This window comes from Heloderma suspectum, chromosome W (genome assembly GCF_057233095.1).
Source record: "Heloderma suspectum isolate Gila_16-S chromosome W, 16-S_ref, whole genome shotgun sequence".
Taxonomy (NCBI): domain Eukaryota; kingdom Metazoa; phylum Chordata; class Lepidosauria; order Squamata; family Helodermatidae; genus Heloderma; species Heloderma suspectum.
In genome coordinates, this window is record NC_139475.1 from 58,738,840 (window position 1) to 58,763,609 (window position 24,770).

Sequence of the window (24,770 nt, forward strand, 5' to 3'; positions counted from 1 at the left end):
GATGAGTCCGCTCCAGGTTTCAGTCAGAACGCTAAAGGATCTATCCAAGGTGCTGCTTTAGAGTTCCAACTGGTTCTGACTGAAACCTAGAGTGGATGCATTACCCCACTGACGTTGGAGCCACCAGCCTCCACTGGGCTCTAAGGAAGTAATCTAGGAGAGGACTGTCATCTTCATAGCCACCTTGTGGGCTTCTGGTTGATCACTGTGGGAATCAGGATGATGCTGGGCTACATACTGGGCCTTTGGTCTGATCCAGCAGGGCTGCTCTTACTCTGCCCTTACCTGTCCAACTCCCATGAGTTTTCAAGATGGGGTTGAGGAGGGGAGATTTGAACATCTCCTTAGCTTGTTTTATTTGTTTATACAACCGGCTGTGGTCTTCCCTCAGTTGTGCTGTTCAGAGTTTGTAAAGCTTGGCTGGGTTGCACCTATGGGGGGTGGGGGACCAGCTGTGGGGGTGGGAGTTGCAGCATTGGAGCAACACAGAATTTCTCTGCTACCCATTTGCCCCCTCCCCTACCTGTTTCAGGTGAATCCACAGCTGTTTCCTTCAGCTGCCCCCCCTTCCTGCCACATGTAGGTTAATCCCTGTTGGGGGAGGGGGCTTGAGGCAGTCAGAGCCGCACAGGTGGAAATAGATGTGTTAAGTTTTAAGCTGCTGTCTGAGGAACGAATGCAGTAATTCCTGCCCTCCTCATGACAGTCAGACACAGAGCCCCCATCCCTCACACAGCTATGACGTGTAGGCTTGGAAGTGGGTCTTCTTTTTATCCTCCTCCACCACCACCACCACAGGTCCTGGAGGGTGGAAGGGATTTTCACACATGTTTTCTCCACTGGAGAACCAGATCGCAGGCAAAGAAGTGAGTGTGGTGTTTTTGCCTTGGATGACAGAGGCTGCTTGGCTCTGGAGATTTTGGCATGCACATGTGCCCCTCCAAAACCACAATTTGGGACCAAACGCAGAGGCCTCTGAGAGATGCTGTTGCTCAGTGAGATCCAGAAAGAGGAAATAATGCAGATCAAGCAGGAGGAGGGGAAGGGCATGGTGCTGTCAGATCATGGGTAGGGGGTCAGGGTGGACACTGAACCCATAGAATCCCAGAGTAGTTCTGATTCTGAGGAAGAGCAGTCGCTCCTGGGAGAGGAGCGCGCTCCTCTTTCCCAGGGCCCACAGCTGACGGAGATTCCTCCCACCAGCATTCCTAGCTTAGATAGCAGTCCAGGGAGTGACCCAGCACGGGAAGCAGACTTGGTGGATGCGCGACGCAGACGCAGAGAGCGGTGCCAGATGGAGGGCGCGGAAAGGAGGCGCAGTGCCCGGCTGGCGCGCAAACAACGGCTGCGCCCAGAGGATCCAAGGGAAAAGGGGAGGGACTCTCCCTAGTCCTTAAGTTCAGGGGTCTGCCAGTAATTCCCTTTCAAACGGGGACCAACTGTTCCAGCGTAGGGCATAGGTACTGTGCTGCTCAGATCTAGTTGCTACCTGTAGAGTTGTTAAGTTGTAAAAGAAGAATAAAGCTTTGAAAGGAATCCCTTTGTCTGTGTCTGGACTTGGCTACTGGATTAGACTGAGAGAGCCCTCCAAGGAGCCCTTGACATAGGCCAGGCCCTGTGTTTTGAACTGCTGGGCTCAAGCCCAGAGCATGCTAATCCCCTCACCCCACTGTGAACCTGTTACAAAACACTTTTCCTGCTTTTGACTTCCCAGCAATCAGGACATTTGTTACAAAGAACCACAACCCCACCCCAAAAACCCTCTCTCAGCCACCACCTCCTCGACCTTGATTTTCTGAAAATTTTAGCAGAGCAGGTGGGTGGGGGTTCCCAGTGTAAATGGACTACATGGGGGCAGAAATGTTTAGCTGATTACTAATTTTACTAATGATTTACTCCAGGTATTGAGTAGCTGGAAAATCATTTGTGTGCGCGCGCGCACACACACACACACACACACACACACCACTGCCCCTCTCCGTTCCCAGAATTTGCTTTGGGAGGAAGGCCTGGATAAAGAATAAAAAGGAGCAAATGTTGCATGATTTCTCTCTTAGTTTGCATAAATTCTTCATGTTCTTCCCCTCATGGGAAGGGGAGGGCAGTGGAAAATTTGAGGCATGGGGGCCCTGCCACAAGCCTCTTAAAATTCCTCTAGACTTCTGAAGTCGCAAGCAGGCAGTGCCCATGTGCCCCCTGCAGCCATGCGGACTAGCAGCTTTTTAATGTTTTGATGCAAGCCAAAGTTCTGAGGAAGCTAAAGTTGTATGGCCAATACTGTGTGATGGTGCCTCCTGGTTTCTGCCTCTTGGGGTGGGTGAGAGGGTGGCCATGTCCTTTCAGAAGGGAATTGATCTAAATGGCCTTTTTACCCCACATTTCTATCATTAATACCACCTTTATGTTTTTCTTTCTTCTCTTTCTCTTCTTACTCTCCTGCTTCAGGTAACCGAGGAACTACAGCTGGCAGTTCAGGGGATGCACTGGGAAAAGCATTAGCTTCAGTAAGCCTTGACATACGTGCTTCTAAAAACCAATGATTTACAAACTGTAGGCCTTTTGTACTCTTTTTGCAGCAGGGGTGTTGAACCTCTTTCAGCCTGAGGCTAAATTCCATTTTGGGGAAGCTCTCTGGGGCCACATCCCAGTGGTGGGTGGGGCCAAAGGCAAAGAGGGAAGGGCCAGAATACCAGCATATTTTGACATTAAGTTCATAGTGCCGTAACTAGGCCTTAGGAGAAGCATTTCAGCCTTTTAGAACGGGTTAAAAACCACACAAAAGCCAGGGAACTACCAAATGATTGGTGGTCATATGGGGCATGGTGGTGGGATGGGGTCTGGTTATCTGGGGAGCTGAGGATCTGCACCCCTGCTTTACAGGGAACTTTCACCACAAGGTGAACAGAACAAGCAATGCCGTATTCTTACATGTTCTCTCCCACCCTAAAAACAAAGCAAAAAAACACAGTGACAAAGGTACAAAAGCATGTGAAATGGTTGCATTTTGATTTATTGTTGTTTCTTCCCCTTCCTGTTTCATTGTGCCAGGGGGTCTTGGGCTGGGAGGAACACAAGGAAATACTATGTATTGCTGTGGTGTACTCGGCTTGTTCTGATATTCTGGTTCCTAGGTCTTCGTTTTGTATGTTTTTAGATTTCAATGCCAATAGTGCCATCCCTTTAGAGCAGACTTCTCCAACCTGGCGCCTTCCAGATGTGTTGGACTAGAACTCCTGCCATCCACAGCCAGCATGGCTGTGCTGCCTGGGGATAGTGGGAGTTGTGTGGTGCCCAGGAGACATAGCGATGCATCTGGATGTTGCCCAGACTTCTCCCTGTGTCATGATATACAGTTATATAGCACCTTTGAAAATGTGCTTTAGCCAGCCCAGCCCTCTTTTCTCTCTCCCTCCCCCCATCCCAATACATCTAGAATTAGTAAGAAAGGGTTCCACTACATTTTCTGGGAAGTGTTTATTTGTTGGGTGTTTGCTTGTTTTCCCACTTGAGGCAAAATAAGGCTTTGTTTTAAGGAGGAATGGTTACACACTGCTCCCCCGAAAACCCACTTTTTTTCTCCCTTTCAGATCTACTCCCCGGATCACTCTAGCAATAATTTCTCTTCAAGCCCATCCACACCGGTGGGATCCCCTCAGGGAATAACAGGTAAGCCTGCTAAATTCTGCCAAGGTATGTTGGAGAGAAAATTGGGGCTATGCCCCAATGTGCATCAATAACAGGAACCACCAGAGATAGTCAGATAGTCAACACTCAACGGATCTGAAGTTTGTGATTCACTGGTTCCATCTAGTGCTGTATGGAGGAATTGCATTTGAACAGACCACTTCCATGCAGAGTTCAACCATGGTACTCCTAGCTGTGTGTTATAGCTTTGAAGCTGCATTGGACCTTCTTGTTTACTTGGTGAAAACTGACCCCTCAGAGGTTCCATCTTCTCTCTCCCCCCTCCCACCTCACCTTGAGTTATCAGCATCATGTTATGACAAACTAAATTGATGCATGATGCAAATAAGGTGGATAGAATTTGTTTTCACTCCCTCTCCCATCATACAAGGCCTGGGACCAACCAGTGAAAAAGATTGGCAGTACATTACGGATGGACAACACATCATTAATTTGTGACTGCCAACAAGATGGCTTTAGAAGGGGATTAGAATTCATGGGGGAAGAAGAAGAAGAGGGGTCAATAAACAGCTATTTAGTAATTTCTTCATGCTAGACCATTGGTAGCTCCTGAAGCAAAGCTGCTTCATCTTTTTGAACCTGGTGATCCCGGATTCCTGCATAAAGACCTTCTTCAGCAATTGTATACAGCTGCAAAGTCATGTGTAGCTTGTAACTGAAAGTCTCCAAAGCAACGAGCTAAAGAGCAGTGGGTTGATACAATTTGGGAGACTATGAGTATGTATAAACAAGGGCAGCGAGCAAGGAATCCTAACGTGAAGAATGATATTCTGACACCATGGTTTCCATTCATTTCCTGTGCAGAGGCACTTCAAACTTTTGATAAAGTTCAACAAAATGCAGCTGCCTCTGTTTTTTCTGATTACTGGGCCCAAACACACAAAATGGCATGCACCTGCACACCACCTTTCATACATCGTAGAACTTGCATTTTGACTTTCATTAGACACTGAGCTCCTTAGAATTATCATTAGTGAATTCCTTTGTTTCTTTCATGGTTGTGATTTATTATTATGCACCTTCTTTTTGTTGCCTTTATTTTGTTAACCTTGTTTCAAAGTGAAATAAAATTTCATGTTAAATGAAACAGCTATTAGTCCCCCACAGCTATGTGAAAGCTCCAAATTCAGAGAGATCTACCCCCGAATACCAGCTGCTGTCGGTTGTCTTTCATTCTCTGCTAATTCAGATGGGAGGTGCAAAGCCAGAATTCCACCTGGCTTGGATGGTTGAGGCAGCACCCCTTTGCAGCTTCTTGTTGACCCTGTGGGTAGCCTAACACAGTCGAGCGCATTGAGCCGCTCAATGCTGCTGGTTAGGGGAGGTGGGAATTTGAGGCACCTGGCACGAGGCCCCTTTGGAGCAGTGAGAATTTGGCCCCATGGCAGCAGTGAACTATTCTTTGTTGTCCCCGACATCATCCCTGGACAAAAACAACGTCGAGTGCTGTTTTCCTCTGAGGGTTGTTTTGTGTATTGCTTTTTGTTTTATATACTGTTTGACATTTTATAAGCTGCCTTGAATTTTATTTTATTTTTAAAGGTGGGGTGTACGTTTCTTTTTTTAATAAATAAAATAATTAAACTGGAAGTTCAGCCTGAGCCCAGTTACAGCACTGATATGGGGCAACATACATCACCTTGCCATTTCACTTTGTTGTGAAAGGCATCTAGTCAGGAGCTGACTGTCTTTCCTCTGCTGACTGACTGTCCTCTACCCCAGGTTCTTCACAGTGGCCCCGGGCAGGTGGACAGGGCGCCTTATCCCCGAGCTACGAAGGGACCCTCCATACATTGGTAAGCACCCCTGAACCTCCCCTCCACCATCACTTCCTGCCACAAAGTGGCCACTGACCTAAATATCTGGTAGACAGGGTCAGGTGCTGGCAGCCCTAGGAGCCACCCTGCTTCTGATCTCCTGCTTCATGTTTGCATGGTCACATCTCAGGCAAAAGTGGTGTTATTTCTTAGCCTTGCTTTCCCCATCTGTAAAATAGAGACAGTCATGACCAATCTCGCAGGGCGAATGGGAGCGAGAAAAGGAAGCCTTGTGGTCCCACCCTCAAGCTTCTCTCTGCTTGCCCTTTTTGTCTTGGCTAGCTTGGGGCTTGAGCCCCAACACACACTCACCCCCCAGTGATATTCACAGAGTATGATATGCTGTTTCATCTTCCCCTCTTTCCTCCAGCAAAACAAAATGGAAGACCACTTGGATGAAGCCATCCATGTTCTGAGGAGCCACGCGGTGGGCCAGAACAACCACAGAGAGATCCATGACCTGCTGGCATCAGCATCTGCGCACAGCACCGCTGTCGGCAGCCTCAGCCAATCTTTTCCCCCTGCCTCTGTTTTGCCGATTGCCAGTCGGCACTCAAACCTGGTGAGACAGGGACTGTGAGACTGGGGAGCGAGGGGAGGGTGGTGGAATTCAACACCCCCTTAGTTGTTCTGACACACTGTTCAAAATTTAAAATCTTATTTCAGAGAAGTTCACATGTAAGGGCAGAGCTGCACCTTCTGTGTGATGCCAGGTTCCTCCCCAAAATGACATCTTTGTGTTGAGTTGCCTCCTGCTCACCTGTAGTGTAAAAGGATCACTGGTTGGTGGTGATGATTAAAGAACAAGCATTTACATAGTGCTATGTAGAGCTCAGCCACTAGTCTGTCTGGCCCAATATAGTCTCCTTCGTCTGGTGGTGGCTCTCCACAAGATCCAGCAGAGCAGGAAAGGGGCTTAGAAAAAGTTGAGTGGGGGGAGGGGTTGCAGAGGCACAAGAGATGTGTCTAAAATGATGTGTGGTGGGTCACAAGACTCTCTCATGCTAGAAGCTGATTGGTGGGAGACTCAGGACAGGTAAAGGAAGGACTTCTTTGCACAGTGCAGAGTCAAACTATGGAACTCGCTACCACAGGATGTAGATGGCCATCAGCTTGGACAAATTAACACAGGATGAAGGTGATCAGTGGCTACTAGTCAGGATGGCTATATATTCCCTACACTGCACTATAGTACCAGCACCAGTTGCTGGGGAACATGAGCAGGAGTGTGCTCTTGCAGCTATGTCCTGTTTGTGGGCTTCCCATAGGCAGCTGTTTGGCCACAGTGGGAACAGAGTGCTGGACGAGAGAGCCCTGTGGTCTGATGCAGCACAGCTCTTACATTCTTTGGGCTCTTTCAGTCACCACTTATTTATTTATTTTATCACATTTCTATACTGCCCAACTGGCATATGCCCTTGGGGCACTTTACAGTCACAAAAAAACAACAATAAATACAACAATACAAATATCAAACTATTAAGACATTAAACATGTTAAAGAGCCAGCAGTAAAATTAAGAAACAGAGCAACCAATTAAAAATGAAATGCCTGTTGGAAGAGGAAGGTCTTTGAACTGGGGATGAGTGAACCTGGGGAATCTGGGGATGATTGAACCAGGGATTGAACCTGGGGCCTTCTGCATGCAAAGCAGGGGTTCTACCACTGAGCTGCAGGCTTCCTCTGAAGCAGACAGGCCTACAAAGTTGGTTTCTATTGAGCCCAGAGTGTTGGTCCATCTAACACAGCATTTTCTCCTCCAATCACCTTAGGCAGAGAGGGGTCCCTTCCCCAGTCCTGCCTGCTCCTGGAGTCCTTTTACCTGGAGATTCAAGGACCTTTGGCGTGCATCATGTGTGCTCCACCACTGAGCTCTGGACCCTCCCTGTTCAAAGCACCTCACTTGTCCTTCTCTTTCAGTCCTTACAACAAACCTGTAAGGTAGGCTAGGATTGTTGCCCCATATTCCAGATACAGAAGGCTGAGGGTGAGAGAAAAACAGCTTACCCAATGTGGCCTAGTTAGTTAAGAACACAAGAACAAGAGCCCTGCTGGATCAGACCAAGGGTCCGTCTAGTCCAGCATTCTGTTCACACAGCAGCCAACCAGCTGCCCACAGGAAACGCACAAGCAGGGCATGAGCGCCACAGCACCCTCCCGCCCATGTTCCCCAGCAGCTGGTGCACATAGGCTCACTGCCTCTAATACTGAAGGTAACATAGAGCCCTCAGGACTAGTAACCATGGACAGCCTTCTCCAGGAGTTTGTCTAACCCCCTTTTAAAGCCATCCAAACTGGTGGCCATCACTACATCCTGTGGTAGTGAGTTCCATAGTTTGACTCTGTGCTGTGTGAAGAAGGACTTCCCTCTATCCTCCCTGAATCTCCCACCCATCAGCTTCATGAGATGACCCCTCTTGGTTCTAGTATTTTGAGAGAGGGAGAAAAATGTCTACCTATCCACACTCTCCACACCAGGCCTCATTTTGTATACCTCTCTGAGTTTGTGAAGGAGACAACATTTGAAGCTTGGCCTCTTGGCTATTACATGCTACTGCAGCTCTTCCAACATGTCCACCTTGCAGTCTCACCAACTTGTGCATTTCCCTCACCAACAGAAGCATCAGAAGAGGCTTTCTACAGACCATTGGTCCATATAGACCAGTACTGTCTACATCAGAGATAGGCAACATCGTGCGGATGTTTTGGACAACAAGTCCTGTGAGGGGGTGCATTACATGGGAATGCAGTTTTCAGCTGCAGCCTCGTGTTAAGTGTAGTGTGTAGTTCTGCCCTAATTTTTCAAAGCATTAAACGTTTGTCCACGGCTTCTGAGTTTCACAACTGGGGTTTGTTTTTGTGAAATTCTATCAAAAGCCAAGGTGAGCCAGTCAGGGCTTGACTTCGGGAGAGATGTGGACTTGTCACGGGCTTCTTGCACAGCCTGGGCGAGTCATTCTTCTTCCAACCTCAATGGCCTTATCTGTAAAATGGGAACTGTTGTGACTGCGGAGGCTTCTTGTGAGGACCTATGACCATGTGTACTCCTTTTTACAAGTTACTAAAACAACCGAGTGTTTTTAAATCAGATATGTTTTTTCAGCTTTCCAGAACCTCAGGGCCTTTTAAAATTGTTGGCTGTTCTCACATTTGAAAATTTGCAAAATCTTAATTCGGGTGTGCCGTACCCTTAAAGCGCTGCTTATTTACCTGAGCAACAGGCAAACCGGAAAGTAGTACACAGGGCTCAGAACCCTCCTCCCCTTGATCTCTGGAAATCCTACATATAATCTGCTTGTGAGGTTTCATGTTTTCAAGCCCATCCCTGCAGTCATAAGGGCTAGAAACTTGTTTTCCAGTGATGATGAAATGAAAGCAGAGATTCTTAGAATGCTGCTTTATCCATCTGTTCCAAACTCGGTGTGACTGCAGAACAGTGTCTCCTGCCCTTGGGGGCTCACCTTCTTGTGTCCTCTCATTGCAGGTGGGTGGAGGTCACCCTGAAGACACCCTCTCCAGCAATCCCAGCCTACTCCACAACCATGTTGCTCTCCCTGCCCAGACCAGCTCACTCTCAGACCTCAACAGAGGCCGGTCTTCGGATGCCTTCAGTGGTAAGTTTGAGTTGCGTGTTTTCCTGTGAGGCCCCAAGTCCCAATCTCCTTGTTGATACAACTGAGCAAGAGAAACAGAGGGTGCCAGCTGTAAGTTCGGATCAAGGCCTTGCAGCAGATGAGCGGATGGGTGCCCCTCAAAGCTTCCCAAGCAGCACATAATGCCCCTTTGGTCTGTGCCCAGTTATCTGTTACTCAAAGATAGGCTTCCGTGGAATATGTAGGTTCCCTTTGATCAGAGCATTTGCCCCCTTTGTCCGCTGCTTTCTCTTCTTTTTTAACAGCCAGTTAAGGTAGAATAATCAGTTGTCAGGGTTCCCCTTATGACCTGGACCCCCTGACCAACTCCTTAAAGATCTCTGGCCTCCTTAAGAGTCCCACCTTCCTTCTTTTAAACTTCCCCTTCCCAATAACATGGGATTTAGGCTGTAGGCCTAACAGACACTCTAGACAAAAGGTTCAACCACAACAGTGTACTGGTAAATTAAAGCAAGCAATTCACAACTGAAGGTATTTACACAGTAGAGCTGAGTGATACAAAAGGCATTAAGAGAAAATAAAAGTTGCAAAACACAAGTTCCTTTACCCTAGCTGTCCTTAGACTTCTCCAGGCTGCTTCTTCCTGCTCCCTCTTCAGGCTGTGATCTCCTCACTCTGCTCTTTATATACCCTCCTCCCTCAAAACCAAAAGTACTGCTTCAAACCTGAAGAAATGAAACTTCACTGGGGAAATGAAACTACTCTCAGGGTTATCCCCTCCCAACAAAATCTCCAGGCCTCTAAGCCTGACCTTTTTTCCCTTTGCCTCTGTAGGCCTCAAACCTTCACATCAGTATTTTACAGTCTGAGCCGTCCACTGTTCTCAGTGCAGCATGCATGCTGTGAAGTTGCACGGGGCTCCTTGGAACACAAGAAGAACCCTGCTGGGTCAGATCACAGTTGATCTGTCTAGCCCAGCATCCAGCCAGATTCTTCTGAGAAGCCCATGAGCAGGGCTGGCAGGCAAGAGCCCTTCCTATCTGTTGCCCTCTGGCATCTGGCACTGCCTGTGAGCATGGAGGTGAAGAGACAGAGGTGGCCTCTACCTCCTCGCCCACGAATGAGCCTAACCAAGCTGCTGAGCTCATGGTCCTTGTCACCCTCCTGGGGCAGCAAATTCCACAAGGCCAACAGGTGTTGCATGGAGGTTTTCCTCTGCAAAACTGCACATGCTCAGAGTCTCTTTTTATATCAAGGTTGGCAAACAGTTTTGTTGCTGTTATTGTTCTAACATATCCGGAATGCAGAAGCAGTTGTAGAACATGGAAGGGGTGGGGATGAAGAAGAAGGTTTGTTTTGTGCTTCACACCTGAAGGGATTTTGGCCATGTAAAGTGCGGGGGCTCATGAGACCATTGCATCCAGGGTCTAAAGTGACCTGCTAACATGCTGGTCTGGTTCCTTTACAGGCTTGACAGGGGGGCTGGGAAGGGCCAGTGTCTCATCGGGCACCAGCGAAATCAAGCGAGAAGACAAGGAGGAGGATGAGAACATGTCAGTGGCCGATAACTCGGAGGAGGAGAAAAAGGAGCTGAAGCCATCGCGCAACAGAACAAGGTGCTCACTAAACGGGTCTTAGCCTTTCTCTGTTTCCTTTCCGGGGCTGGCAGGGTGGGGCAGGGTGGCCAGGATCTGGGGGGGAAGGGGGTGTAAGGTAAAGCAGTCCTTTCCCAGGGACCCTCATACTTTCCAGTCAGGTTGATGTTCATGAATAGGGCTGGAAAAAACAACTGCAGCAGCAATTCTGCTTCAAACTCCTAGGAGCCTACAGCAAATGCTGAAGCGTGAGCTTCTTTACAAAAGTGACAGGATGCATTGTGGGGAAGTATGTCAGACTTTCTAAAAGGGAGACAGCATCTAATTTTCCAGCCCTGGCTATGAGCTCCGCTGGTTAATTTTTTTTAACATATTTGTGTTTTCAGATGTATTTTTACTTTTGTTAGGGGTGTGTGTGTGTGTGTGTGTGTGTGTGTGTGTGTGTGTGTGTTTCCAAAACCCCTTGTTGCTGGGGTGGGGAGAAACAGAAAATCCGCTCCGTTTTTCCTAGCAGCGCAGTCAACCGTCTCCAAACTGTGCCTGCCTTCCAAGAGCACTTGGCAGATCCGCTATCCCCCCTGCAAAGGCTTCTGGGTAGAGTATGTTTTTGGGCTGCATGGGCAGCTCACCAGTGCCACTGCCTGGGCAGTGGGGCCCTTTCCATTGCCAGATGTAAATGGAGATTGAGCCCTAGGACATCCCCAACGCTCCCCTGCAGCTGGGTGTCTCAAGGGATAGTTGGCAGAAATTGATCTCACTGAGGACCCCCCCAACCCATGCAATACACTTCCAAGGATCTCCAGGGGTTTTCTGGAACACAGTTTGTAAACCACTGACACTGAGGGGTGTGGAACAGAGAACACTGTATTTCCACCCCTTCTATTTCAGTGATATATTTTTTAAGTGTTGCAGTGGTTGGTTTTCTTTGTTTTGTTTTGTTCTGTTGTGTGCGTGTGGCTGTGTGTTAGTGTTCTCACTTTTTTTATGTGAACATGTTCCGGTGCCGAGGTGTGCACACAAGAAAAATGTCCCCCCCCCCCCTTGTTTCATTCTTATTTCAAATTATCAGTCAAGATGAGGATGAGGAAGACGACCTCCTTCCCCCAGAGCAAAAAGCCGAACGAGAAAAAGAGAGGCGGGTGGCCAATAACGCCCGTGAGCGCCTGCGCGTCCGCGACATCAACGAGGCCTTTAAAGAGCTTGGTCGCATGTGCCAGCTACACCTTAACAGCGAAAAGCCTCAGACCAAACTGCTAATCCTACACCAGGCCGTGTCGGTTATTCTGAATCTGGAACAACAAGTTAGAGGTCAGTGGAGGCTTCCGATGTGGTGACATTTCAGAACGGCATGGGGCTGTCTGTGACTTGTCCTTCCAAGCCTAGCCCGTGCCACAGGGGCACGCCGGCCCGGCACTCTCCACCCTGCTGATGCTCCCTTGGACTCTTGCATTCTTTTCACGGCAGCACCTTTTTGGTTTTGTGTTTTGTGCTTCTCTCTCCTGTTTTTCTTCTACTTCTGTGGTTTGCATCCCTTGCTCTCCCATTTTGCATTTGGAACAGGAAGCAGACATTGCACTCTCTGCATGCTGTCCCTTGAGCCTGTGCGCGGCTCTTTTCCCTGTTCCCTTTCCTTCTGCTGCTGTGCTGCATAGCGCTGAAGCACTGCATGGCCCAGTATCGGGGGAGGGAGCCTGAAAAAGATCCTGCTTCTCTTAGTTTACAGCAAATCCCTATAGATAGTATTCCTTACAAGGACTCCCTTATAATTCTTCCCTTCCCCACCCCCTGCACATCAGCACTTTTTCATACAAATACAACCTACATGGTGAACCGTAGACACAGCTGTGTGGAAATCCTCGACGTTACAAAACAAATAGTGTCGTTTTTCAAAATTCCAGGGTTCCCCAGATGAACACACAACCTTCCCCTTTCTCCCCAACTGCCAGTAGTTTGGTGGTTTCCTGACTTGTGTGCACTTTCTTCCCAATTCTAAAAGGTTGAAAAGCCTCTCCTAAGGCTTAGTGATTGGCAGGAAGAGCTGTAAGCTGAAATATGCTGGTAGTTCTGGCCCTTCTTGCCGTTAGACGCACCACCACCCCCCACTGGAATGCAACCCCAAAGAGCTTCTCTGAAATGCAATTCAGAGTGGTTTAACAGCCCTGGTGGAGCATATTCTCAGACCAGTTGTCCATAGTTGTGTGGCTGGCTCCTGAGGATGGCTTTCTCTTTCTCCCTCTCCCCCATTGCATTTAAACTTGGAGCATTTCTTTATTTTTATTTACTGGCTTTCCACCCAAAATGGTGCCCAAGGGGGCCTGGGCATGGGTGGAGTACTTCTAAGAGGGTGCTCTCAGTTGGTCTTGGGAGTTACAGAGGAGCCATGAGAAGGAGGCAAGCTTCCCAGAATGTTGGGTCCCAGTTTGCAGTGGTTTTATGTCATGGGGGCTAGCACCTTGGACCAGTGAAAGGGGCTCGGTGAATGTGAGTTTTACCTGTGTTGAAACATGCAAGGCTCTGGATTTGAAGATCACCCCTCTATCCGTAACGCGCATCCCATTCCCAACTCCAAACACCAGATTAGCATCAGTGGTAATAACATCTGCAGAGACACCATGCAAGGCCTGTGACCCAGAGAACATCAGGCTGTGAGAGCTCAGGAGTGTGCCTGCAGGAGGGAAAGAAGGGACTTTTGAGCTTGGTCTCTGCAGCTGATCTAGAACTCCCACTGAAGGGAGCTGGGCAAATTTTTCCTCCGCTGTGGATGTTTTAACACTTGGCTGTGCATGCGAGCATTTAACTTTCCTTCCTTGGAATCCACCCAACAGGGGCATCTTGGCAGGTTTAACTCACCCCCCCACCTTCAACAGGGGTTGCTGTTCTTTCAATAACGCACCACAGACTGTTTTCTGCTCTGCTCTTGTGTTGCGATGCTGGAATACCTTTGTGCTCCTCTCTCTCTCACTCCCCCCTGCCCTTTCGCCTGTCATAATATGTATAACTTCATTATTGTCTGTGTCTGTGTGGGTTTTTTCCTCCCCCTCTATCCCCTCCCTGCTTTCGTACAGACAGTCCCCAGCCGTGACCTCTCGGTGGTTCCCACCCTCTACCTTGTACTTGCTGCTTGCTCAGAGAGACAGAAAACTTAAAGGGGGGCAGGGGGTGGGGGTGAGGGAGGGAAGGAAGGAAGGAAGGAAGGAAGGAAGGAAGGAAGGAAGGAAGGAAGAAACAGTCTGTGAGTGAAAGAGTTGGCACATTGTCCTCTAGTCTTGGTTTCCTATGCTTGTCCTTTATTTTAAAAAACTTACAGTCCTATCCGCTGGCAGTAGATCAGCGAAGTTGTGCTTTGGCTGGTTGGCAGCTGGCCTCTCCTGAGCCTAACCCAGCTGGTAAATTTGTCCCACTGTTTACCTGTATCTTCTTAATATATATTTCTGAATCCTGGGTGTTTTCAGCAGCCAGCTCCAGGAGGGAGAGGATCCTGCCTGACGCAGTGTGTGTTTCCAAGGGCTGGCCGTCACCTTGTCCTGGGAAAGGCTGCCCATAACTTTTTTTCCAGCCTTGCACACAAACTCAACAGTGATCGAGGAAGTTGGGGGTAGGGGCAAGGCCCTTGTTCATGCCTTCTGCATGCTAGACCAGAGTCAGTGGTTTTTCTCCAGACCTTTCTCCCCCTGGATGAGTTGAGGTAGCTTTAAAAGTGAGTCTCTGCTGCCCTGCTTCACTGCCCCCAGTTGGTCTTGCATGGTCACCAGCTGATAGCTTTTCTCCATCTTGGACATCCTGGTACAGTTGGGGTTGCTTTGCTACGAGAGCAACCTTGAACGATTTGTTACAGCAGCAGCAAGGATGAATTTCCTTCTGCATGCTCTTTTTAGAAGCAGGAACCAGAGATCCAGAGAGCTAGTTAATGCACACCCAAGAGCTTTTGGATTTTTTCTCCCCCCCCCCCCCCCCGAACCAGAGGAACTCCCTGCTGCAATTCCCACAACATTTGCCCAATTTCTTAATTCACATGATTTATCGCATTACAGATCCAGTTGGATTTGTGTATTGCACATGTGTATTTTGAAGTTCAGTCTGACTGCATTTCATAAGCGACCACTACATTTACAACCCAATCCTATGCATGTTTACTCAGAAGTATGTTCCACTGTGTTCAGCGGGGCTTACTCCCAAGCAAGCATTTACACGATTATAGCCTTTGTGTAGCAAAATCACTACTTTGCTAACTTTTTTAACATACCTCAAAAAAATAGGTTGACTTTTCAAAGTTAAAATTTTGAACCTTTAAACACAGCCTTGTTTTAGGCCAGAATTTCAAAGTTGATAGACCCAGAACAAGGTTTCAATGTTGTACTCCCTGGCGTGTTCTAGCAGGGACATGGGCTCTGCAACCCAGTATGAAATTGACAGCCCGGCCTATGTGGAAGGCAGTCTTTTAAGAGGGAAGTTGTTCAAGCAAGGTTTAGGTAGCTGTTCTGTCTTGGCTGGTTTAGGATATTAAAAGCTGAGATAAAGGAGCTGCGGCAGGGTGGGGAGGTCTTTCTAGGCACCATCTTGAGTGAAGAGGCCATTTTAAGCTCCTGGCTAGAGATCATCCTCTGGGAGAGGCAGGTTCCCTCTGTATTGCCCTGGCTGTAGGCTTTGAACTCATAATTTAGAGGTGCCAAGATAGTGAAAAATCAGATCCAGGCTTACTTACAAGGAGATACTTTATTGAGTACAATCAGCACACAGGGGTACCCAATGGTTGGATCAGACAGCTTCTCTGAACCCCGAGCCAAGGGGTAAGATGGGTCTTATACCATACATGTCAGCAGTGAGGCAGCATGACAGCAGCAAGCGCCCCCTAGCCTTCATTCTCAGCATAGACACCTGCAGCTTTAAGGCAAACAAACTTGGCTTCCCAGGCACATCTTGATAAGACACTCCACTCATAGAATCGTAGAATAGTAGGGTTGGAAGGGGCCTACAAGGCCATCAAGTCCAACCCCCTGCTCAGTGCAGGAATCCAAGTCAGAGCATCCCTGACAGGTGGCTGTCCAGCCTCGTCTTGAAGGCCTCCAGTGTGGGAGAGCCCACCGCCTCCCCAGGTCATTGGTTCCATTGCCATATTGCTCTGACAGTCAGGACGTTTTTCCTGAAGCTCAGCCGGAATCTGGCTTCCTGTAACTTCAGCCCATTATTCCGTGTCCTGCACTCTGGAATGATCGAGAAGAGATCCTGGCCTTCCTCTCTGTGACAGCCTTTCAAGTACTTGAAGAGCACTATTATATCTACCCTCAGGCTTCTCTTCTCAAGGCTAAACATGCCCAGTTCTTTCAGTCTCTCTTCACAGGGCTTTGTTTCCAGTCCCCTGATCATCTTTGTTGCCCTCCTCTGAACCCTCTCCAGCTTGTCTGCATCCTTCTTAAAGTGCGGTGCCCAGAACTGGACACAGTACTCCAGGTGAGGCCTAACCAGTGCTGAGTAGAGGGGAACTAGTACTTCCAGGGATTTGGAAGCTATGCTTCTATTAATGCAGCCCCAAATAGCATTTGCCTTTTTTGCAGCCGCATCACATTGTTTGCTCATATTCAGCTTGTGATGTACCACAGTTCCAAGATCCTTCTCGCTTGTAGTGTTGTTGAGCTAAGTATCCCCCATCTTGTAACTGTGCATTTGGTTTCTTTTTCCTAGCTGCAGAACTTGACATTTATCCCTATTAAATTTCATTCTGCTGTTTTCAGCCCAGCACTCCAGTCTATCAAGATCACTTTGCATTTTGTTTCTGTCTTCCAAGGTATTAGCTATTCCACCCAATTTTGTGTCATCTGCAAATTTGATGAGCATTCCCTGCACCTCCTCCTCCAAGTCATTAATTAAAATGTGGAAGAGCACTGGGCCCAGGACTGAGCCCTGTGGTACCCCGCTCATTACCTCTCCCCAGTTTAAGAAGATCCCATTGATAAGCACTCTTTGAGTCCGATTCTGTAGCCAACTGTAGATCCACCTGACAGTTGTTTCATCTAATCCACTTTTAGCTAGTTTGCTCATCATTGGGCACTTCGTTGAAAGCTTTCCTGAAGTCGTGGTATATGATGTCCACAGCATTCCCACAGTCCACAAGGGAGGTTACCTGATCAAAAAATGAGATCAGAATCATCTGGCAGGATTTGTTCTTGACAAATCCATGTTGGCTTCGAGTAATCGCTGCATTGTTTTCAAGGTGCTTCCAGATGGATTGCTTTATCATCTGCTCCAGAATTTTCTCAGGGATTGATGTCAGACTGACTGGTCTGTAGTTCCCAGTTTCCTTGTTTTTGCCCTTTTTGAAGATAGGGACAACATTAGCCTTCCTCCAATCATCTGGCACTTTACACCTCCTCCAAGATTTCTCAAAGATAATAGATAGTGGTTCTGAGAGTACTTCTGCCAGTTCCTTTATTACTCTAGGATGCAGTTCATCTGGGCCTGGAGATTTGAACTCATTCAAAGCAATTAGGTGTTCCTTGACCATATGCCTATCGATCTCAAGCTGCAATCCTGCCCCTTTAGCCTGTACTTTGCCTTTGCCAGGGGGCTCATAGAACCTCTTTTGGGAGAAGACTGAGCCAAAGTAGGAATTGAGCACTTCTGCCGTTTCCTTGTCATCTCTTATCATTTTGCCATCCTTATTTAATAGCTGAACCACCATTTCTTTCCTCTGTCTTTTACTATGCACGCAGCTGAAGAAAGCCTTTTTGTTGCTTTTAGCCTCCCTCACTAACCTCAGCTGGTTCTCAGCTTTAGCCTTCCCGACGCCATCCCTGCAATTCTGTGCTCCCTGCCTGTACTCTTCCTTTGTTGCTTGGCCTTCCTTCCACTTCCTATATGTGTTGTTTTTTGTTTTCAGGTCATCCCTAAGCTTTTTGCAAAGCCACATTCACTTCTTCTGTTGTCTTCCACCTTTTTTTCTTGTTGCAATTGTTTGTGCCTTTAGAATTTCCTTTTTTAAAAACTCCCTTCCATCTTGGACTCCTTTTCTCGTTAGCGTCGCTTGCCATGGGACCTTACTGATCATTGTTCTGAGTTTATTAAAATCAGCTTTCCTAAAATCCAGGGTACGCGTTTGACTATACTCAGCTTTTGCTTCCCTTAGAACCAAGAACTGAAGTACAACATGGTCGCTTCCCCCTAGAGTTCCTGTAACTGCTACTTTATCCACTAAGTCATCTGTGTTGTTATGATTAACCCATGGTTTGTTGCCCTGGCCAGGGTTTGTCTGGCAGATGATCGAACAAACTATGGTTTGTTTTCCTCAATCCCTGGGTTGTTTGTTTCTCTCCTTCACCTGCTCCCTCGCGGTATCCCAAATGGCTTTGCGGCACTCTAATACTGGCATGTAGGGAGGCTGTTTTTTTTAACCACTCTTGTCCCCTGCCTCTGGTGAAACAACCCATGAACAACCCATGGTTCTGGATTCACACACATGTGTTAAGAACTGAAAGTTCACAACCCAACAACAAATCATGGTATCTGATGAGGTCTACAACTGGGCAAAATATCAAACCAACCCAATAAAAATGCCACAGATAAAGCAAGTTAAAAAGTGCTGAAAACTGACACCTTTATTCATTTTATTCCTGTTTTTAGCACGGCATATCATATATTTCTTCCAAATTTGGGTGAAAAATACTGATGTACTTTATCCAGGCTTGTTGAGAAGGGGCACCTTTCATTGATATGATAATATTCTGAGCTGTGGTGCGATTTAAGTTTTCCTGCCCCATTACCAAGTCTTAAAAAGGCATGGGTCAAATCACAGGAGGGCTTCTTGAGCAATACAGTAAGGCTCAGATACTTCAAAAGGCAAGACAGGATCAGGACAACATGGGGCATCTTTGCTGGTCCCAGGCACTCCATCCGCCTGTCAAGAAATCCAGTTTTCTTGTTGAGACTTAGTTGCTACGAAGGAAGCTCCAGTTCATGAAGAGGCCTGCACACATTAATTAAACCACCTGCCTGTGTTATTTCATGTTGATGTAGCCTCCAGGCCTTCAGGTTTGGAGCTGAATTCTTGTCAGAATTAGATTGAGTGACTTCAGCTGGGCTGCGGTGAGACCTTTTCATTCCCCCTTCCCCTTCTCTTATGGAAGTCGGGGGGGGGGGGGATAAAGCCAGGGGGGCTAATATTGCATTTTGGTCTTCATCTTGCTTTTCATTCTGGTCTTCATTTTGGCCTTTGTTTTCATTCTAATCTTCAGTCTTCGTCTGCTAACTGGCTTTGGTCCTGTGAGCTTTTGAATCCTGAATTGGGCCCTGGCCTGTTAGAAGACCCTTACTTAGGTAAAGGATAGAATAGGTATGGTTTTGTTGTTTCTGCCTGCAGCATTGTTTCAAAGGGCTTCTCTACATGAAGCTAATATCCCGCAACTTTACTGGGGCTTCTGCTTTCAGATTCCTTGCGGGATTACGATCAACTCTTTTCCACATGATTTTCTCCTCCGCCCCCCCCTTTCTTTCTGGGCACGTTCTATATGTTTCACTATAAAGCCACTAGATGGCACTGTGATATTGCTGCGATAAAGCGCCATTTCATCAGTACACCATAGATTTACCATGGCTCATAGTGGGAGGAGGGAAAAGCCGGACTTTTGTCATCATGAAAAAAAGTGATAAAGTTTGCAAAGGGTGGGAGATGCCTTGGAGGATGACGACATCGTGTACAGGACCTGCAAACTTCTGTGAGTGACCAATCACGAGTGCACGATAAATGCCTTGTGTAGAAACGGCCAAAAGGTTTCTCCATTGTTCCAAAGGGTTGATCTGTTCTCTCTGGTTTTTCTATGATTTTCTGTGATATTTGTACACCTTTTTACCCCTTTACTAAATTAAGAGCCTTCTGTAATTAGGGATGTCGGAGAATTTCTCCACGAATCTCCGGGAGGCCAAATGCCAACGCATTCGGCCCCCTGAAATTGGTGGGGAAATTCTCCAACACCCCCCTGCCCCCCCTCCGCCGGGATGGGACTTACCTCGCGCGAATGTCCCTCGCGGCGGCGGGTCCCAGCAGCAGTTCGGTGGCGGCGGCGGCGGCCGGTCTTCCGACCGGCTGACGCCACCACCATTTCCAAGTAAAGTGTAAAAAAAAAAAAAAAACGTGATAGCCTACGTAAAGATTTACATAGCCTATCACGGCTAGATTTTCAAAGTCAGATTTTTTTCAAAAAGACTTTGGAAAAAAAAAACAAACCATGGGCACCGCCATTTGCGTACGCGCTTTTTTTTTTCCAAAGTCAGCCGTGATAGGCTACATAAAGATTTACGTAGCCTACCACGGCTGACTTTGAAAATCTAGCCGTGATAGGCTACGTAAATCTTTACGTAGCCTATCACGTTTTGTTTTGTTTTTACACTTTACTTTTTTCTTTCGCGGCCGGGGAGACGGGGCGCTCCCCCCCAGCCAGAATTTCGGCGGGGAGGGGCGGGGTGCCTCCCCACCCGCCAAGAATTTCGGGGGGAGAAACGGAGCGCCTCCCCCCCACACCGAAAACAGCTGCGGGACCAGGTAAGGGACTTTCGTCCATCCTTAAGTTCTGTTTGGGCTTGCTACTGTTTATTGTTTTAGGCTTGGGTCTTGAAATACAGGGGGTTGGCTTGAACCATTATTTCTGTGCCCCAAGTATGTCCTGAAAGGTCTGAGAGTCCCCTGGTCAGGGGTGGTGGCACTCATTAGTATGGAATGTACTTGACTCAACCTGGTAAATCAAGAGGCCTGTTAGGGAAAACAGCACTATGGGGCATCTAAGCCCCTCTAAAACTACTAATAGCTTGGTTCAGGCCTGGGGCCTTACACCCTCCTAGCCAAGGCTATCTTCTGCAGCTTAGGACGGTTGGAAATCAATAGAGTACAAACACACACGTCTGAATTCTGCTTCCCTGGCCTTGTAAAACCCGGTTCTATAGCCCAGGCCGTTTGGGCACCCATCAGTTAGGAAACCTGTCTGAAAAGAGAGGTGTAGTGCCAGATCGAACACCAGGCCCCTTCCTATCTTCCCTTCATGTACAAAGTGGTCAGGTTGGGTGTGATCGGAGAATGTCACCGAATCCATCAGTTCAAGTCAGTTATGCCTACGTTTGTGCGATGGGGGTTTTTGCTCTGGGGGAGAAGGCGATCCCAGCTTAAAGTCATGTGTCTTGGGTGCAACGGGGCTAGGGAGGGGGAAAAGAGCAGGGGGTGTCTTCAGTTTTGTCAAGAGCTTAGGGGGCTGCCAACACTCACGGTTGCTTTCAAAGGCACCATTGAGGATGTGTCTTCCCTTAGACATGCTCCAAATCACCAGACACCATTTTGCCTGCTTGTGTGGCTTGAAGGAGAGATGCACCACGGGGGAGGTGGGGGATCTGGGCCATCTTGTGTGTGTTTGTTTTACAGAGGCGCTTCAGGCACTAGTAACAGAAACTACAGGAACACATAACAGTCTCTGGACATGTAGACATTAATGCGTGAAGATTTACACATGTACCTATTTTCCAGGGAGAATGTGCATTCTCTAGACCAGCTTTTGAAGTTTTGCCATGTGCATACATGTGTTCTGAGAATTGTGTCGTCATCATCATTATTATGCTGCTTCATATATAGTTTGCCCACATCTTAGATTATGGGAGGCTCACTTGTTGTCATTAAATTCCTTGTGGTGTCTGTACAGTCCTACATAGGGGGCTTTATGCTCTGGAATGTTCTAGAGCTCTAACTTTTTTGGTGGTGTCCTCCATTCCCCCCCCCCCCGGTGAGATGCTCTCCCTAGGGAAGTCTGCTTGGGACCAACATTGTCATCTTTTTGGCGCCAGGTTAAGACTTTCCTCTACTCCCAAAATATGATGGGCTTCTTAATTTAGTTGTTTTATTGGGTTCTGGTATTTTGTTAATTGTTTTTAGCTGTTTTAATTGTTTTAAAATTTTGTATGCTTTATTCTTTTGTTGTAATATGCCTTGAGCCTTTTCTGAGAAATGTTAATAATAAGAAGAATAAGAATAACAACAACAATTTATTACATTTCTATACCGCCCAGTAGCCAAAGCTCTCTGGGTGGTTTACAAAGATTAAAAACATTAAAAATACAGTATACAGAGGTTAAAAGCCATTTACATAAAAAAAAAACATGAACAGACAATATACACAAAAGAACATATCTAAAACAACTTCAAACAAACAATTTCAAAGCAAACAACCATAACCATAAGACATTCCAGGACCCATTAAAACTCATCATGTGCTGCCAAATGCCTGGGAGAAGAGAAAGGTCTTAACTTGGCGCCGAAAAGATAACAATGTGGGCACCAAGCAGGCCTCGTCGGGGACATCATTCCGTAATTGGGGGGCCACCATAGAATCATAGAATAGCAGGGTTGGAAGGGGCCTACAAGGCCATCGAGTCCAATCCCCTGATCAATGCAGGGATCCAAGTCAGAGCATCCCTGACAGATGGCTGTCCAGCCTCGTCTTGAATGCCTCCAGTGTGGGAGAGCCCACCGCCTCCCTAGGGAACTGGTTCCATTGTCGTCTTGCCCTAACAGTCAGGAAGCTTCTCCTGATGTTCAGCCGGAATCCGGCTTCCTGTCACTTGAGCTCATTATTCCGTGTCCTGCAGTCTGGGATGATCGAGAAGGGATCCTGGCCTTCCTCTCTGTGACAACCTCTCAAGTCCTTGAAGAGCGCTATCCTATCTCCCCTCAGTCTTCCCTTCTCAAGGCTAAACATGCCCAGTTCTTTCAGTCTCTCTTCATAGGGCTTTGTTTCCAGTCCCCTGATCATCTTCATTGATCAGGGGACTGATCACCACCGAGAAGGCCCTCTCCCTTGCTGCTGTCTTTTGAGCTTCCCTCGGAGTAGGCAGCCAGAGGAGAACCTTAGACGTTGAGTGTAGTGTACAGGTAGGTTCGTGTCGGGAGAGGCACTCCGTCAGGTATTGTGGTCCCAAGCCATAATAATAATTAATAAACAGTAACAACAGTAACTGTTGTTCACATTCCCTCTCCTTTGTGTTACCTATTGGGGGATGCCTCAAGAGGTGGGATTGCACGCTTCCTGTTTGGTTCTCTGCAGTTATTGTGAACTGCCCAGAGAGCTTTGGCTATTGGACGATATAGAAATTAAATTAAATAAAATAAATAAATAATAAACCTGAAGTGCACTCAGGTTTATTTAAATGCAAATTTAATGGGAAACTGGCACTCAGGGAGTTTGGCAAATCTCTAGCTGCCCCGTTCAAAACAGTGGCATTTGGATTTTAAAATATAGGCCACGTTTGCACAGAGCGGTAACAGAGAATTCCAGAGAACCCTGGCTTTTCAGTTGCAAGGGAGTGCGCTGACACACACTGCCCGCTTGCTCCCGCTGCTAACCAGACCAGGAATTTGCCAACAAGAAAAAGGCTTCTAGAAGCATAGCTGTGGCTCCTCCCAAGAGGCAAAGGAGAGGTACAACTGTGGCTTAAAGAGTTACGGTTCCACCAGATGGACGGTTGATATTATCCACTGAGGAAATGAGTTTCCTTGAATGACTGGTATTAACTGAAAGAGCAGTGCAAATATTGGCCATCTTGAGTGATCACAGGGTTTAAGGGTAACCCTGCCCTAAGCATTTGGCAGCTCCTTATCTCTGAGGTGTAACAAAAGGCTTCTCCCCGCTATCATTTGGCTTCTGCCATCTTGGCTTGTAGTTGCTGTGGACATTTTTCCACCACACCTTGGCACCGTCCCCACCCCACTCCCTCCACCCTACCCCGGAAGTCACTACTTTGCTCCCTGACTAACCCCTGTGGTGCTGTGTGAACCCAGCAGTATGGATGAGACGCTATCCCTGGAGGACAAAGATCTGAGGGACCGGGAGAGGCGGATGGCCAATAATGCCAGGGAGAGGGTGCGCGTACGGGACATTAACGAGGCCTTTAAAGAACTGGGACGCATGTGCCAGATGCACTTAAAAACAGAGAAAGCACAGACCAAACTCATCATCCTTCAGCAAGCAGTGCAAGTCATTCTAGGCTTGGAGCAGCAAGTACGAGGTATGGCACCAGGGGAATCACCCCCCACCCTGAGGTCACTCTCTTGCATGGGTGGGTGGGCAGTCTCCAGGGTGGGCAGTCTCCAGGGTGGGCAGTCTCCATGTGCGTGCGTCCGTGCGTGTGCTTGCTCGCATGAGTGTCTCTGCCTATCCCTTCAACCCTTTACTCTGGGCGCCAGGTTGAGTTTTGTCAGGATTCCCTTTTCGCCCTGCTGAGAACTCCAAAAGCCAAATCAAAACACAGACAAGAGGCTTTTATTTCCACGGCTTTAATCCATTTACTCTAATGAGGTATACAGATGCAAATTGCTAGTGACTCCCAGACTACGAAGGAAAAGCCCTCAAGAAGTTCAAAGGGAAGCTACGAAAGTTGACCACCATTTGGGAAAAGGCGGCAAACTATCCTAACTTAAGGGGTGGGAGGGGAAGATCTCCCCCTCTCCCGTGACACCTCTAGACGCAGCTGTTGACACCGAGCCAGTTGGGCAGACCGTCTAAGCTCTGCCCTTGCCATCTCCCGCTTGTGTCTGTGTCTGCACCTGGCGTCTACGAGTTCAGGTTCTCCTGCCCCCGCTTCCCCCTGTTCGTTATCTATCATAGGGATGTGAGAAGGGGCCCCCTCTCTGTCCGGCTGTGCCTCTGAAGCCTGGGAAAGTTCCTCCTCCATGTTTAGCAGCTCTTCCTCAGAATCTGAACTGCTCTGCCACTCTATGTGCTCAGAGGCAACCCTGACAAGTTTGTTCGTTCGGTCATATGCTGCTCTGTTCGTTGCAATTTTGCTGGAGCGGAGATGATTCCAAAGGGAATGATGATGCACAATTCCTCATCATCCCAATCTGCTAAGTGGCTCATGACTTTTGAGTGGGAGGGGGGGAGTTGGGGTCAGAATATCTGTCTGAGCATGTTAACTCTGGCAGTGTTTTCCTCTGCAAGGAGAAGCTTTGGGTTGACTGCAGCTGCCAAAAGGAATCACACTCTGTTCCCCCTACTGGGACTCTTCTCACACTTCCATAGCCTGCATATCTTCATTTG

At 47.8% G+C, this 24,770-nt stretch overlaps 1 protein-coding gene across 10 annotated transcripts in view; it reads left to right on the forward strand.

Moving 5' to 3' along the window:
* The window catches only part of LOC146334059 (transcription factor E2-alpha-like), a 109,474-nt gene that overhangs the window by 78,620 nt on the left and 6,084 nt on the right, over positions 1-24,770 (forward strand). For 4 of the 10 annotated variants that reach the window (XM_084825094.1, XM_084825095.1, XM_084825092.1 and 1 more), the window contains exons 12-18: positions 2,446-2,504; positions 3,588-3,666; positions 5,428-5,501; positions 5,893-6,084; positions 9,007-9,136; positions 10,584-10,731; positions 11,780-12,018. In XM_084825094.1, the coding sequence (XP_084681220.1) occupies positions 2,446-2,504; positions 3,588-3,666; positions 5,428-5,501; positions 5,893-6,084; positions 9,007-9,136; positions 10,584-10,731; positions 11,780-12,018 (921 nt within the window). Of the gene's footprint in view, positions 1-2,445; positions 2,505-3,587; positions 3,667-5,427; positions 5,502-5,892; positions 6,085-9,006; positions 9,137-10,583; positions 10,732-11,779; positions 12,019-23,512; positions 23,740-24,770 lie in introns of all 10 variants that reach the window. The other 6 variants (XM_084825098.1, XM_084825096.1, XM_084825100.1 and 3 more) reach the window with 3 other exon arrangements.